The 16,280-nt window shown below is 56.3% G+C and overlaps 1 protein-coding gene across 1 annotated transcript; it reads right to left on the bottom strand.

Annotated features, from left to right (window-relative positions):
- Nucleotides 1-520: 520 nt before the first annotated feature.
- On the bottom strand, nt 521-12,865 carry CD6 (CD6 molecule; the record flags this gene model as incomplete). The annotated part of the gene is made up of 12 exons (XM_069470651.1): nt 521-838; nt 1,399-1,506; nt 1,786-2,040; nt 2,266-2,337; nt 4,045-4,167; nt 5,194-5,292; nt 5,617-5,757; nt 8,021-8,086; nt 9,513-9,815; nt 10,538-10,849; nt 11,462-11,812; nt 12,793-12,865. Coding segments are annotated over 12 exons (1,968 nt in total), but the record flags the coding sequence as incomplete, so codon positions are not given.
- Between the last annotated feature and the right edge of the window lie 3,415 nt (nt 12,866-16,280).

Genomic DNA, 16,280 nt, shown 5'->3' with positions numbered 1-16,280 from the left:
GAGGAGGCGCATGAGGACTCGGCGCTTGGTGCAGCCGCTGGGCCCCCCTCTGCGCTTCTGCCCCGCAAGGACTGGGCCTCCATCTCTGGGGTCTGCGGGAGGGCTGGGCTGGGCCCTCTTTGTAATCTGTCGGAAACTCAGAATAAAGGCCCACTGTCCAGGGATGGCCACTGCAGAACAGGCGTGTGCCCCTGGGGGGCTCCGGGGGGCTCTGGGGCAAGACTGGCCTCGGGTCCCAGCCCCTTGGTGGGGGGCACACCCTCATCCTGTTTGCTGTCAGCTGCCCCACCCCCAGCAGCTCCCATGAGTGACAGCAGCCCCACAGCCCCTAGGACAGGGGGCTCCTGCGACACCACCAGGGTGGGGGCCCATTTCTGCCCCTCCCAGCACCTCTGGTCCTGAGCTGTCAGAGACTTGGAGAATGGACGCACTGGACCCCCGAGAGTCAGAAGTGGCCTCAGGAGTCCAGCCCAGCACCCCCTGGCCCCTGGCAGACTCTGCTTGTCCATCCCAGAGACAGAGGGCTCACTCCTCTTGGGGGCGGCACCCTCCGTCCTGGGGTGCTCATCGGGGCCGAGAGGGCTGTGCCGAGGAGTTCGGTTTGATGGAGGGAGACCGAGGGGCACAGGGTGTGGAGTTTCTTCCATCTCTCCAGGGGAGGCCTCTCAGCCCCATGGGGGTGATCTGGGAGGGTGGGGGCGGGGCCGGCCGGTAGGTAGAGCAGGAGGCTGGGAGTGGGGGCAGCCACCCGAGGGGCCCCAGCTGGACCCAGTCTAGGCTGCTCCGATGTCATCGTAGTCCTCATTATCAGTGGAGTGAGGCTGGGGACTGGGGGACCCTGTGGGCCGGGAGGCTCAGGTCAGCGGGAGGCCCAGTCACTGCCCCTGGTGCCCCACGGCACAGAGCTGAGCGAGTCTGGTCCCCCCGCCCCGCCCACGCTGCTGTGTGAAGCCAGCCTAGCGTCTTGTCCACGGCCGTCTCCCGGGCTAGCGTGTCAGCCCTGAGGGCAGAGCCTTGTCTGTCTTGCTCAGTGCTGCAGTCCCCATGATGGCACAGTGCACAAAGTGATGGACAACTGAATGTGGGGAGCCCCTCTGCTTCCACAGTCTCTCCCAGGGAGCCAACTGGCTGCTTTTGCTTGAATGCCTCCACTAACGGGGCGGTCACCTCTTATCAAAGCAACCTTTCTGAATATTTCTTCATCCCATCCACATCCACTTTCCCCACTTCTTAATATTCTTGTTTTGATTTTTAAAGGAAGAATCTCTTTCCCTCTCTTCTTTTCCCCTTTCTTTCTCCTTTTCCCCCTTGGGCTGATGCATCCGACAGATGCCCCACTCATCCACTCCCCGGTCCCTCTACCCGCCCTCCCACGATCCCCTCCGCAGCCACTGGCACCTGGACACCCAAACTGCTCCACTGAAGGGGGCTGGGGTGGCGGCGGCTGGAAGTTCTGGTACCACTCTCCCGACGAAGTGCTGGAGCTGTCAGCAGCCGAGGGCCCTGCTGGAAACCCCCAGAGCCAGTCACCCTCTGCCAGGACACAGCCGCTTCGCCAGCTGTCAGAGCTGGGAGGCCTGCACCACTCAGGAGAGCCAAGTCCTTAGCTCGACAAATGAGGACAAAAAGGCCCAGAGAGGGGAGGAGATTTGCCCAAGGTCACACAGCAAGTGGCGGTGGAGCTGGGACTAGAATCCTGACCTCAGCCAGCTCAGGGCTCCCAGCCTAGTGCTTCCTCCAGCCGGGCCGGCTACAGGATGGGGGCTTGGGGGATGCACAGATTACCTGAAAAAGTTGTCCGGGAGCCGGCTAGCTCCAAGTTCGGGGGCTGCTCCAGGAAGGAACTCCTCTCTGAAGAGAACACCTGGGCGTTCCATGGAGGCGGCTTGTTGCTGGTGTGATTGCAGTAATCCTCCCCGGAAGATGTGCTGGACTCGCTGTTGCTCCTTGGGTGACTTTGAGGGTTCAGGGACGGGGGGCCTGCGATGCAGTGCCCAGGGTTGGCAGCTGGGACATGGGAGACGTGCAACTCTTCAAGTCCTGGGCCAGGAAAGGGAGAATAATGAGGAAAGAAGCAGCAATGCAGCAAGAGGGCTTTAAATCAGACTTGAGGAAGAACTTACTGCCTACAGGAATTGTTAAAGTTAGGAAGGACCCATTGAGGGAGGCAGCTGCTGGTAGGTCTCCAAGTGAGCTGAGCTACTGTCTGGAGGCAGGGCTGTCATCCTAATCACCCCCCTCCGGGCCCTCCCCAGCCAGACTCACCTTCCTCCAAGGGAGGCATCTGGAACCTGCTCTGCTGGGCCTCCTCGTCTGTGACCCGGTGCCGCTGGGAATCTGCAGGCAGAGGTGGCAGTGGGGAGGGGTGAAGGCTCAGGCTCTTTGTCCCAGGAGTCTGGAGGAATGGCTGGTGTCCCTCAGGGCTGGGGAGGGTGCCCCTGAGGCCGAACACGGTGGGGGACAACCCCAGAGGTAGCGCGGGCTCAGCTTTCCCTTCTCTCAGCTCATGTCGTCATCCAAGCAGACCCCTGACCTCAATCTAGGGAAGACTCGTGTTTACCCAGAAACCAGCCTGGGGCCAGAAACTCCAGTGCCCTGGGACCCCCCAGCCCCAGCCCCAGCCCCAGCCCCCGCCCCAGCGGCCCTCCTGCTCCTTAAGGAAATGCCACGAGTCTGGGCTGTCTCCTTGTGCCCTGGCAGCTCTGGGCAGGAAAAGGGCAGAGATTTGTCCCTTCAAGGGGCCTTCCCAGAGCGGAAGCTGGATGGTCTGGAACTGCTGTGTCACAGCCTCTGTGGCACTTTCGAGTTTCAGAATCAGAGAGACAGAGATTCATAGAGTCTTAAGAATTTGAGTGTCTGGGATCTTGAAGTCAGCTCTTTTGAACCTCGTACCACTGACTTTTAGTTTCAGTGTTGGAAGATTTCGGACTCTCGGTTTTGCATCTTACATGCCTGGGCTCAGAATCTCAGGGAACCATCCCCGTGGCTCCCAAACACCAGCCCATGGACCAGCAGAAGTGGGATCACTCTGTCCTACCCCCTGCCCCCTGGCCCTGAGTCAGCAGGTAGGGCAGGGGCGGCTAGCTGTTCCCAACATCCACCCTCTGTCTGCAGTAGGAGATCCCCTGGCCTTTATCTGGACATACAGCCGCCCAGGGTGGAGGCTTTTCCCTGCCTCCCTTGCAGCTAACAGGTGGAAGAATGTGAGTGGCGATGACGTGGCCATCTCTAACGTCTCGCCTTTTGGCTGCCTGGAGCGTGGACGTGACAGGGAGCCATTCTGGACCGTGTGGACAAGCATCTTACGGACTGCACAGCAACAAGAAAGGAGACTGGGCCCTCGCCAACTTCTCAGGACACTGTCACTTGGGGTCTCTGTCGCACACAGCCAGACTCTCCTCCTGCCTTGCACAGGAGGGGCAGGGCGGGGCTCAGGGATTTTTGACAAGCTCCCAAGTGATTCTAAAAGAGGTGTGGGGCTCTCAGTCTAGTCCAGCCTTCCAGCATGGCTGGCCCTGTATTAGGCACTGTCTTTCCTCTTCCTGTACCCAGGAGAAAGAGAGAAGAGCTAGACCAGCCAGCCAAGAGGCGCAAGCTGGCGTGACAGTGGAGGCAGGGAAGGGGGGTGGGGCTGGTGGGGCCAGCAGGGCAGGATGGGACACGGAGGGGGGCGGGTGTGCAAGACGCCCTGACAACTGTGCCTCTCGCCCGCACTCCCTCATGTCTCACACCAACACAGCCACCTTAGGTGAATGTCAAGGGTCTGGTTAGTGTCTTAAGACCCTACATGGCCAGAGACAAGCATGGGAGGGACAGAGGTCAGAGTGGAGACGCCGCGAGACAGCGAGGTGTCTCCAGGGTCGCAAAGCTCTTTGGAAGTTTCAATGCAGGGCCTTTTACAGTCACTCCAGGGGGGAGCAAGGGGGATTCTGCCTATGCCATGCAGGGGGCACCAGGTGGGACCTACAGGAGGTCCCCTGGCCAGCTGGGCTCTCTCCCTGATTCGAGCAGGTGGGCCCCTGGGAGCCTGGCCCAGGCACTCACTGTAGAAGGTGGTCAGGGCCACAGGAGGCTGGGCGCTGAAGTCATAGTGCTCATAGTCTGTGTCTGAGCTGGAGTCCGAGTCCTCAGGGGCTGGGGCCCCGACCTGGATGGGCAGCTTGGGAACTGGGGAGAGAACAGAGCGGGGGGCATAGCAGAGTGGTGGGGGAAGGGCGGAGGGAGACGTGGCAGAGAACAGGGACAGCAGGGATGGGAGACAGAGTGGCAGGAGGGCACCAGGAAGCGCATCTGGTACGGACCACCCAGCCTGGATTTCCCAAGCTCCTCCCACTCATTTCCAATATCGGGAACTAAACAACATTTATTAATTAGCAAATACTTAACGTAGCACTTGCTCTGGGCCAGGCACTGTTCTAACATTTACCTGCATAATAGCTCTGTGAACATTATTATCCCCATTTTACAGCTGAGGCAACTGAGGCGCAGAGAGGTTCTCGCCCTGCCCAGAGAAGCAGGCGTCTGGTCTAAACCCCTAGACTCTACTGTTCAGTGCGTGGCTGCTCTGGGCTCAGCCTCGCGCTAGATGCTGTGTTCATAGTGTCTTCTCAACTATGATACGGCTACTGTGTGCAAAGAATATTTATAATATTTGGCTGAGTTTTGTATTGGTCTTCATGTCATCAAACTCTTTCCAATAAAGGTGACTGAATATATACATAATGCAACGTGATGAAACTCAAACTCCTTTGCAAGACTTTCTAGATTTATCAATCCATATATCATAAAAGATGGATGACTGACCTAGTTTTTCTTTACCCAGAAAATATGAAATAAAACTATGTTCCAGGAGAACCTTGATGGAACTTTGGGGCAGGCCACTGAGGGGGACAGGACGACTCAAGCACACTCGCCAATTAGCGGAGTCCAGGTTTCCTCTGAGAACCAAGATCCCAAATGCCTTTAGCCTGTATTTGTCCAGAACTTAAAAGTCTAGAGTCCTAGGAGGACTGAACTGGAAGGCCATCTGCCCATCAAGGTCCAGAGAGGGACCTCATTTGCTCAAGGTCCCACAGCCACAAGCTGGCCCATCTCTGGCTGGGCACTGCTCTGACCTAAGCAGTACTGTCCCTCCAGAAAGTGTACCCTTCCTGTCCTCCCCAGGCCCCCACACCCAGGTGGGGGACAGCCTACCTTCTTCTTTGGGGATGGTGATGGGGACTGCTTGATAGCTATTGACGCCTGCCGGGATGGTGGTGGGTGGCTGCTGGTGGTTCACCATAATGGGGAGGGCTGAGAGAGGGGAGGCAGAAATTCTACAAGTCATTTTTTTGCCCTCTCCCAGTCTACCTGGTTCTGTCCTCATTGAGACACCCCCCACCACATACATACACACACACACACACACACACACACACGCACACACATGCACGCACACACAGAGTCTGATCCTCCCATGGGACCCACACTGGTGATTCCATTTCTGCTGGGCGTGCTGGGAAAATCCTTCCCATCAGGAGCTGGATGGCCACTGCTGGACCATGCCACGCCTGCTAGGGTTCCGCCAAGGCCCATGTCCCCCTGGGATGGTCCTGGCTCCCAGAACTTTGCACTTACCGTATTTTCCTTTAACTTTCAAGAGGATGAAGGCTATGGCGATGAGTGAGGCAAGGAGGAGAATTCCCAGAACAATGCAGGAGATGAAGAGCATTAGCTCCCGAAATTCCGTGTCATCCGTTTTCACTGTCACAGAAGATTCTGGAAACAAGAAACCCAATTCAGGGAGAAAGAGCAATACACATAGATTTCTCTTTGTCCTTCTTCTTGCCTTTCCATGCTCCCTACAACTGATCCACTTCTCTTCTCGATCTACCTTCCTCCTCCCTTCTTTTTTTCAAATTTTCCTGTCTGCTTTTAGGAGTTTGCTATACAGTAGGTGCTCAGTAAATGCATATTGAACGAATGAGTAATTGACCAAATGAATTTGTGCCTGAACTTTCCCCTGGCCACCAGGCCACAGGGATCTCTCTCTGCTAGCTCTTCAGTACTTAGTCTTTGTTCTATAGACAATTATTGAGTGCCCACTGTGTGCCAGGCACTAGGCCCTTCAGATACAAATATGAAAATAGTATCCCAGGCCTTGAGGGGCTCTGTCTAGAGGGGAGATCAACAAGCAGACCCAATGCGATATGGGGAGGGCCTGCTGCGATGGAGGTGTGGACAGGGACCCTGGGGGCATGCAGCCCTACAAGGGGCACCCTGTTCTCTAGGCGGGAGGACCAAGGCTGGCTTCCCAGAGAAGGTGACTCTAAGCCACCCTGGCAGTGAACAGATCATCAGGACAGCTGGATCTCCTTTCTGTGCCTGGGACCACCCTTCCTACCAGACGTGCCCTCCATGAGGGCAGGAGTGAGGTCGGTGATTTGGGGTCTCCCAGCTCTGCAGCCCCTGCTCTGGTGTGACTTCTTGCCTTCACCTCCCTTTCAGCCTCACCCCTGCTTTAAAAAATTGCAAAGCACAAGAATGGCTAGAGGGCCAGTGAGGAGGGTGCCTGGAGCCACATCCGACTAGATGGGTCCCACGTCCTGTTTCCTGTGTAAATCCTGGGGAGCGGAGACAGCAGCATGGCAGGGAAGGGGATGAGATCATCCCAACCCCCGGCTGGGGGCAGCGTCTGCTTCCTCTGGGAGAGGACCCTCTCTCTGTCCTTGTTTTCTGTGTGCAAAGGGGGCAGTTTGGGCCAGGATGGGAAGCTGGATCCAGCAGCAAGAAGCTGGTAAGAGGGCGAGGCTGGGTAGGGGGCTCCAGGGAGGCTACTGCGGGTGTGCCCAGAGGAGCTGCACTCGAGGGAGGGGCTGGTGGACCAAGGCTGGGGTGTGGTCCCCGGAGGCCAGTTCTCTCTTTGCTCTTCCGGGGCGGTGTGGCTCCCACCCCAACCTCAGGAAGGGAGGGTGTGTGCAGGGTGCCTGTGGGTCCTGGCAGGAGCTCACGCTCCAGCCTGTGTGGTCCAGCGTTCATTCCCTCTCCGCGCCAGGGCCTCTAGCAGGACTTGCTGCCCCTTCAGTCTCCCCCAGCCCCTGTCCACCCGTCTCTGGGGTGTCTGGGAGAAGCTGAGAGGGAGCCAGGAGGCAGGGGAAGCGAGTCTGGGCTGGTCCCTGTGAATATCGGGGGGCCGCAAGGGGCCCTATGCCTGGACTATGTAATTGTAAGAACAGCTGACATCCAGACAGTTCTTACTGTGTACCAGGCCCTGTTCTAAGCACTGTATAAAAATTAATTCACTGGAGCCCACAGCAACGCTAGGGAAAGGTACATCACCCCCCTTTCATAGTCTAGGCATCTGAGGCTCAGAGAGGCCAAGAACTGCCCGGTGTTACACAGCTAGCAAGTGGCACAGCTGGGACTGGAGCCCCAGGAGTCCGCCCCAAGCCGGTCAAACCACACACAGCTGGCAGGGAGGCCAAGCATGCGGGTCTGGAGTTCAGAGCCTTGGATGCAAGCTCTGGCCAGCACTTGGCTGGCTGTCACTTCAGCCTCGGAGCCTCAGCTCCTTCCTCCGTGTAAGTTATAATGAGACCTCTCCCATTTGGCTGCTGAGAGGATGAAAGGGTGGGGAAATAGCGGCTGCACTGGGCCCTGGGCCTGGAGCATCGCACACACACTGGCTGTTCCCCTCGGCATCCCCACTGCCTGGCCAGCCGACCGCCCTCCGCCTCCCCGCTCCAGCTCAAGTTGGTCTCAGACCAGCTACGGCTGTCTCTCCAGTTCTTCGCTCACAGAGAGTGGGAGATTCAGTGAGCTGCAGGCCAACTTGGCAGGGAGGGAAGGGACAAGAAGCACAAAGTGCCCAGAGAGCCCCTAGGAGGCAAGTCCATTGGCTGCAGAGTCCATTGGCTGCAGGTGGGGGATGGGGAACAAACCATTAACACCTCCCCCCACCCCACAGACAGACACACACACACACACACACACACACGTACCAGAGCTTCTGAGAGTCTACGTAGTACCTGGCAACACTCACCTACAGTGACCGGCTGAACACTTGCCGGGCCTTCGGGAGTGGACAGATTGTGCAGCCTCCGGGAACCTGTCAGAAAGCACTGCCCCGTCAGTCAATGCACATTACTGAGCACCTACTGTGTGCCAGGCCTTGTGCTAGAAACTGAACAAGACAGACAAGTGACCTGCAACTGAGGGCATGCTCCCATCTGGGGCACGTGGCTGAGGAAATATGCCTTTCCCATCCCCCACAGTAAGGAGGAGCTCATAGATCAAATGCTGGGGAGGTTCTTTGGTTAGAATAGGAGCTAACAGAAGAATTATCCCTTCTTCCTGTATAAGCTGCTACAGACCACAAACTCGCTTTCCATCCAGTCTTCAGTGTGCTCTTCTTCTGGCCCAGGAGACGGGGAGCTGACATTACCTCCATTCCCATAACCAGTGTCCCCATTTGATAGGTGTGCTTACAAAGGAATGGTGCTCACAAGGTCCCCTGGCAGATACTGTCTGGTCTCCCAGCTACCCTGTGAGGTGTCTAGTATCAGCATCCACATATGGAAGTTAAGGGACTGTCTGAAGCCTCCCAGCTGGCCGGTGGCAGAGCTGGAATTCAAACCAGGTGTCTGAACTCAGTATGGATGCCTCTAAAATCAGGATGATGGCCTCAATCGTTACATTTGATGGAATATCAAGAGTTTATTTGGGCAGCACTTTTTCCCCTTATGGTACATAAATAATACTAGTGAGAGGCCAAGGTGGGAGGATTGCTTGAGCTCAGGAGTTCGAGACCAGCCTGAAGAGTAAGACCCCATCTCTACAAAAAATAGAAAAATTAGCCGGGCATGGTGGCACATGCCTGTAGTCCCAGCTACTCAGGAGGCTCAGGCAGGAGGATGGCTTAAGCCCAGGAGTTTGAGGTTGCAGTGAGCTATGATGATGCCATAGCACTCTAGCCAGGGCAACAGAGCAAGACTCTGTCTCAAAAAAAAAAAAAAAAAAAAAAAAAATGGTGTGACTTATAATCAATGCCATCTCAGATTTGGTGAAATACAGTAGAACCCAACTCATAGAGTGGTTATGGGGCTTAGCTGAAGTGAAAGCTACTGAGTGCTTGGCAATGCCTGCCACGTGATTAGGGTTTCAGGTGCTGTCACTGATATTATTATTATTAGTGTCTCCTAATATTATTTTTACTAGGAATGCCCTGGGATGGCAAATTGGTTTCAACTCTTGAGTCAATTCTAGTCAACAGGGACCATTGCTCAGCATCTAATAATGCCTGAATCAATATTGGATCATGATTCTGGGGCTGAGTTGAGCATCTGTACAAAAGAAAGCCCTGATTAAATAGCAGTGTCTGCCTGGGAACAGTGAGGACAATAGTCCCTCTTATGTTGTGTTTGCCATTGCTGATCTAGTCCAGCTGTGGTCCTTGGACTGCAAGTTCTTAGGATTCAGGTGGAATTCTGGTCCAAATCTGGGGGCTAGAGTGGGGTGGGTAGGGGTAGGGGTACCTGAGCAGAGGACCCTGGCTGCCAGCGACTGGCTGCAGAGGTTGGAGTTGTTGAACCGCCACAAGCAGTCGGAGAGGCTGGGCTCCTTTCCCTTGCATGAGTAGTACATCCTGCCCGGCAAGGTGTGGGGCCCCCCCTTGGGCTGTTCCACTGAGGTTCCACAGCCCAAGGTCTGGCAGAGCACGTCGGCCTCCTCTGAGTACCACTCACTGTCACACACCGTGCTCCAGACCCCTTGGAAGAATACCTCCACCTGCCCCTCGCAGGGGTCAGCGCCCCCGGTCAGGCGCCAGGACTGGTGCTCTGTGGGGGAGGGGCAGGGGGCAGAGTTAGGTCAAGATTCTTCGGGCCAGAATCCCTGCCAGCCCAGACCCACCGATGCCGTATCAGCACAGGCACCCGTGCAGCCAACTGGCCTCCAGATCTCTCGTCTCCCCCTCCTGCACGTGTGTCCCCCTTTCATCTGCCACATCTTCTCTGGCCAGCCCTGCGGCAGTACCCTAGATCCTTGCTACTCAAAGTGTGGTCTGTGGACCAGCAGCGTCAGCACTGCCTGAGATCTTGTTGGAAATGCAGAATCTCCAGCTCTGCCCAGACCTACTGAGTCAGAATCTGTGTTTTAACATCCCCTGTCCCCATTCTCGTGCGTATTAAAGAGAAGCACAGGGCTCACAGAACCTCCCGGTCTCACCTAGACGGCCCAACAGCCTCCTCGGGGGCCTCCCTGTGTTCAGTCTGCTGCTTGAATCCAGGTGACTAACTACCACTCAGGATGAGTGTCACCTCTAATGCCACCTCCTCCAGGAGATGGACAGGCTCATCCTGCCTGTGGCCTCTAAACTCCACCTGACCTCCCTCCTTGGGACATTTCCCACTTTCTCCCCTGAATTATGTTCCTCTAAGTCTCATCTCCCCTCCTGGGCTGTGACGTCCCAAAGGCAGGGACCACCTCTCCAGCACTGACGCCAGTAGGCCTAGGGTAAGTGTTGGTGGATGGCCATGTTTCAGCACCGCCGCGCACTGACCTGAGCACACCACGCCCGCGTCCTCCTTGTGGCCGCAGTAGTGGTCTCCTGGCAGCCCCAGGCAGTCCCACAGGTAAGTCTCGGCCCCGGTGCAGTTCACCTGGTCCCGGTGGATGGGCCCCCGGCCGGGCGTGAAGTGCAAGCCGGGCAGGGCCTGGACTGCCCAGCCGCAGCCCAGCTGCCGGCACACCACGTGGGCGTCCTCCAGGTCCCACGTGTCGTCGCACACCGTACCCCACTGGCCGCTCTCCAGCATCTCCACGCGGCCGGCGCAGGGGCCGCCGCCGTCCACCAGCCGCAGCGCGTGGTTCTCTGGGGGCGGGAGGGGTGTGAATGCTGGGGCGCCGGGCGCGGGAGGAAGGTCGGGGCTGGCAGGGGAGTTGTGGGCGGGCTGTGAGCACAGTGAGACGGGCTGTGGCCTGGCGGGCAGGACTGGGGATCTCCTCTGGCTGCGGCTGCGGGTGCGGTAGGCAGAGCGGCCAGCCGGCTGGTGGAAGGGACTAGAAACCTGGTGGGCGGGGCCTGGAGAGCACAGCTGGGGCAGGAGGGCCACAGGGCTCGGGGACCCTGGGAACCCGACAAATTTCAGAATATGGGGAACAGGCGGAGATAGAGACCCAGAGCAGGAGGGGGTGCCCTGTAAATAGGGTTAGAGACCAGGTTAGTATCGGGAACCCAGGGGGGTTTGGGGACCAAGCGTAGGGGGAGGAGTCTGGAGGCCGGAGGGGAGGAAACGCGGGTCTGGAAACGCTACCGTGCGGTCCTCCTGCGCGGGAACCAGCTGTGCTCCCACTGCGGGGTGGGGGTGCGAGTGCGGAGGGCAAGGCCTGGGTCCTGTGGTTGGAGCGAGGGGCAGCGGCCGAAGGCCTGGGGAGTGGGGCAGGCAGGGGCCTGGGTGGCGGGCGCGCGGGGGTACCACCGTACCTGCACAGGTGACCCAGGCCGGCTTTCCGTCGCGGCTGCACGCGTGCTCCACCACGTCGCAGAGCTGCCACTCAGCGCTGCCGCACAGGATGGCGGGCGCCCCGGCCAGCGTGGCGTTCGGGGCCCCGCTGGCGTTCCCCGCCGCGGGCCCCCACGGCAGCTCGGGGGTCGGCGGAGTGAGCCGGGCAGCCGCGCCCGCGCCGCCGCATCCCAGCGCGCGGCACACGGCCTCGGCGGAGTGGTCGTTCCAGAGCGCCCCGCACGCGGGCTCCCAGGACGCTTCGAGCAGGACCTCCACCGTCCCGCTGCAGCGGCTGCTCCCGTTCACCAGGCGGACCCCAAGCTGCTCCCCTGGAAGTGTCAGACCCGAGCTGAGACTTCCATGGATTTGCACTCTGACCATCCCAGCGGTGGGGCTGGGGCGGGCAGTTGCCCTGACTCTACCACTGACCTTGTACGTGACTTTGGACAACGCCCTGTCCAGCTCTGGGCCTCAGCCTTCCAGCCTGCAAAACGGGGCTGTGCTGGCTCATCCCCGAGTCCCCTTTGAGGCCTGACCCTCTGGTTTTCCTTAGAGTTAGGAGAGGGTGGTGCTCAGGGGTCTCTCTAGAGGTTATTAGGATGGGTTAGGCCTGGGATGACAGGGAACCAGAGGTCCGGTCCCCACAAACCCTCTTCGCTTGCCCCTGTCTTCAGGAGCACCCTTTTGTGAAAGTAGGGCAGAGTTCTGGGTTCAGGGGCCCTGGTCCCGTGGGTACCATGCGTCCCCTCCTGAGCCCCTCTGCTGCTCTGAGGGTCCTGTCCTGGAGGCTGCTGCAACCTGGGAACCCTGAAGGACGGGCATGGGGGTTGACCACTGGGTTGGAGGTGGCCTACTTCAGCTAATGGTGGGTCCCCCTTCCCCAGAGCCCCTCCTTTGAGAACCACCTGCCCATATTAGCCCAGGATTGCACCCCACGTGCAAGCACACAGCTTTGCACAGAGTAGGTCCTTATCTGTTGAGTAAGTGAAGGACCCTTCTAGTGGAACCCTGACACCTCCACCAGGAGCTCTTTAGCTTATTCTCAACAAATCCCCTTAAAGTACTCAATGAATGACTGGCCCACGGGCACGTGACTTAGCACTGGCCTCTCAAAAATGGTAGTTCTACGATCTCAAAGTGAATCTCACGGTGGAACTTCAGGCACTGGGTCAGGAAGGAGAAGTCTTGCCTGAAGTCAGGGAGCCTCCCTGGCACCCTAAAAGCTCATTTCCCTTTCTTGTCGCCCAGGAGACCACTTACTTGGTTTCCGAAAGCTGACCGTGGACCTGCAGAAAGATTACTTGCTTACCTGGCTCCAAGGGCCCACTCTCCGCGCTGCTGGTGTTGGGCGGGCCAGATGGGGCTGGAGACGGAGGACCTGAAATTAATCAGGAGTGGCCATGGTGGGTGTGTGAGCTCAGCCATGGGGCCACAGAGGCACCCTGCTGGGCAGGGGTCATTTTCTGGAGCCTGCTGTGGCCATATGAACCCTTTGAAAAGACATAGTCCTTGACCTTGCCTCCCTGCAGGGAAGGGAAAATTCTCATACTTTGGGGTTTCAGTAGCCTCCACTTCATCTACTAATTACACACACATCGTCAGAAATCAGAGTAGAGCAGGGAAGAATGACAGTGGGCTTTGGAGCCAGATCCACTTACTGGCTGTGTGACCATGGATGGGTGACTTAATCTCTCTGTGCCAGTCCCAATTTGTTGGCAATAACACTTAGGAAAGTGCTGTGAGGCTGAAATGAGACAACTTGTAAGATATATGCCATACAGAAGAAGCTTGAAAATGGGAGTGATTTACGAAAAACATTTTTGTTTGGAGAATTTGTTTTTGAGAATTTCATACCGGACTTTAGGATAATGGCACACCCTGGGCTGGAAACCATTAGAATGTTAAGTGCCTTTGGGCATGGAGAAACGAACATTCACTAAGGGCCTTTTATATGCCAGGCGTTTGCATATATTTTTCCATTTACTTTCAACAACACATTGAGGTAGGTATTAGCATTCCCATTTTACAGATTAGGAAAGGGAGGCACAAATAAAAATCGATTGCCTGTGTCAAACAGTGTCCATCTGTCCCTCCAGAGCCACTATCCCCTCTGTCAGGGGAGGCTGACTGTTTTGGATTAATTAGTGTCTTCCTGGGCCTTTTGGCCTCTGTTAGGTTGAGCCAATGGGGAGCTCCAGCAGAGAAAGGAGGGAGGGAGGAGAGCGAAGGTGTGGTGCTTCTCCCCCCCTCCATCCCTGTGAGGTCCCTGGGCAGGCTGCGTCCCTCATCTGAAGGTCATTGCTCCTTCAAAGTAGCTATCTCTCCTTGACTGTCTCCTCCCAGGTCTCCATAACCACTCCCTGGTCTTGTCTCCCTGGGCTCAGGGTGGTCACAGCTCAGCTGCTCCTAGCTTCTGGTCAGTGCGTTATCCTTTGTAAACAGTCCTTTTGTAAATAAGCCCCTTCAAAGTCTCCTGCTTTGAGTGTGCCATCTGTTTCCTGTTGGGACTCCGACTGATACATGGCCCGAGGCTAGCCAGCTAGCAAACAGCAGGACTAAGGTTTACAGGGTCTCCAAGGAATCCTCCCCACTCTGGGCCCGGATGTTCTGGTTTGCAAAGCACAAAGGGAGCCTCTGTGGCAAGGACCGCTGTGCCCACAACGAACTCGTCTGTTTCCTGGTTTCTCTTGCACCTAGGTTGGGGCTGTTGAAGTCTGGATAGAAGATGTGTGCGTACTTCTGGGCCAAGGCAGGTAAGAGGCAGTGAGCCTCCTCCATCTGTTACTTCCCTGTTATAGGGCATTAGGGGCCCTGGGTTCCGAGGGGATCCCCAAGACAGACTCGATCTTGACCCAACTCGGATTTTGTGTGAGTTAAGAAATAAGCTTTGATTGTGTTAAGCCGTGAAGATCTGGGTTGTTCCGTTAGCACAGCCTTGCCCTCCTCAGCCTGACTGATGCAGAGGCCAAAGATTCAGGCAGACCGCTGCCTGTTCTCGCAGCTTCCCCAGGGGATGAAGCCTCTAATTGCCCGTCCTCACTAACTCCCTTGTTGGCCGCCCAGCCTGACCCCCTGAAGGGGGAGTGACTCAGAATTCAGAGCACAAACTCCACTACTAATGTAATACTCAGAGCAAGAATTCAGATGTGCACAAGTTAGGATTTCAGAATCCTGGTTCCCACAGCAACGGACGCAGTCAGTGCTCTGGCGTAGTTTTCAATATTTCTACATGAAATACTGAATGCTGGCTGCACTGTGTATGATTGCGGGGAGGGGGGTGTGAGTGACTGTGTGAGTGTGTGATTGCGATCATGTGTGTGAGTGTGTGTGTATGACTTTGTGTGAGTGTGATTGTGTGCGTGTGTATGTGTATGCGGGGGGCTGTCGCTCCATTCTGCATTATCTCTGTCTGGGTCTGGGAAACCACTTTCTCATGCATACAGGCACACATGTTTTCTACTAGAACAGACAACCCTAGAGGGCGGGGCCCAAGGCTGGGTCAGCCCTGTGTCCCCTAGGGTGTTTGTTGATTGACTGAATGAATGAAAGAGAGGACAGGAGCTGCCAGCTCCAAGGCAGTTAATTGAAATGAGAGATGTTCGAGGGCTTTGTGTTTTGTGTGATAGGCATCCTCCTGTTTCCTGTCCCAGGAAGGGAGCTGGCTTTCCCGTCTCTGACTTCTGTGCTGCAGGAACAAAAGCAGCGGTTACCTGGAATCCTCTTTCCAGCTGGGGCTGGTTTCACAGAGGGCCCAGTGGGGGATCTGTGCTTCCCAGACATCGTTACCACTTTTGTCTGGTCCTGTGCTTCACACTTTTCTTTAAATTGGTTCACTGTTTTGCTACAATAAGTTTATTTGAAAAGGAACCTGCAGTAGTTTGAACCGGTCCCCAACGTTCATGTGTTGGAAACTTAATTCCCGACGCAACAGTGTTTGTTGAGACGTGAGACCTTTAAGAGGTGATTGGGTCATGAGGGCTCTGCCTTCATGAATGGGTGAATGCCGTCGCAGGAGTGGGCTAGTTATTGTGGGAGGGGGTGTGTTATAAAAGCGAGTTCAGCCCCCTCATGCTTTCTCTAGCAAAAACGCTCTCCCGCGGTGTGATACCTTTCACCATGTTACGACACAGCAAGAAGGCCCTTGCTAGATCTTGGACTTCCTGGCCTCTAGAACTGTGAAAAACAAATTTCTTTCCTCTATAAGTTATCCAGGACCCAGCTGGCCAGCCGAGTGTTACAGCAAGCCTGGTGGGGAAGCTTTCACGTCCAATCAGGGGCCCACCGCAATGTCGCCCTGGCCACACCCGGCTACAAGTCGCGGGTAAATGCCAGCTACCACCTGCTGCCCCAGCTCCATCAGATGTGCTGAGAAAAACATAGTTGTATCATAAATGCTAGTTGAGTGGATGATGGAAAGAGATGCTGGGTAGAGCTGGGAGGCAGAGCGGAAAGAAAGGACTACAGAAGGATGGAGGAGAAATCTACAAAAAGAACCAGTGTGGCACGCGTCACCTGCTAGAAGCATATTTTTTTTAAAAAATCAGTAGAAAGTATTTGCAAGTACATACGGCAATAGCCTTAACGACAACAACCACAGCAAACCAAGCCCTCCTGATCCCGAGACTCCATGTCTGGAGTCTGCCCTGACAAAGACAGTCCTGAATGCGGTACTGTGCAGACATCAGAGTCCACGCTTCTGACTTGGATGGTTCCAGATTCCTTTTTCCGGCTCAGCCCCTTCCTAACTGTGGGACTCAGGCAAATCACTGAACCTCTCAGAGCCCCAAGTGTCCCCTT

The sequence above is a fragment of the Eulemur rufifrons genome, chromosome 6 (genome assembly GCF_041146395.1).
Source record: "Eulemur rufifrons isolate Redbay chromosome 6, OSU_ERuf_1, whole genome shotgun sequence".
Classification (NCBI taxonomy): Eukaryota; Metazoa; Chordata; class Mammalia; order Primates; family Lemuridae; genus Eulemur; species Eulemur rufifrons.
Note: the sequence above shows the minus strand (reverse complement) of the source record. Positions and strands in the feature narration are given on the sequence as shown.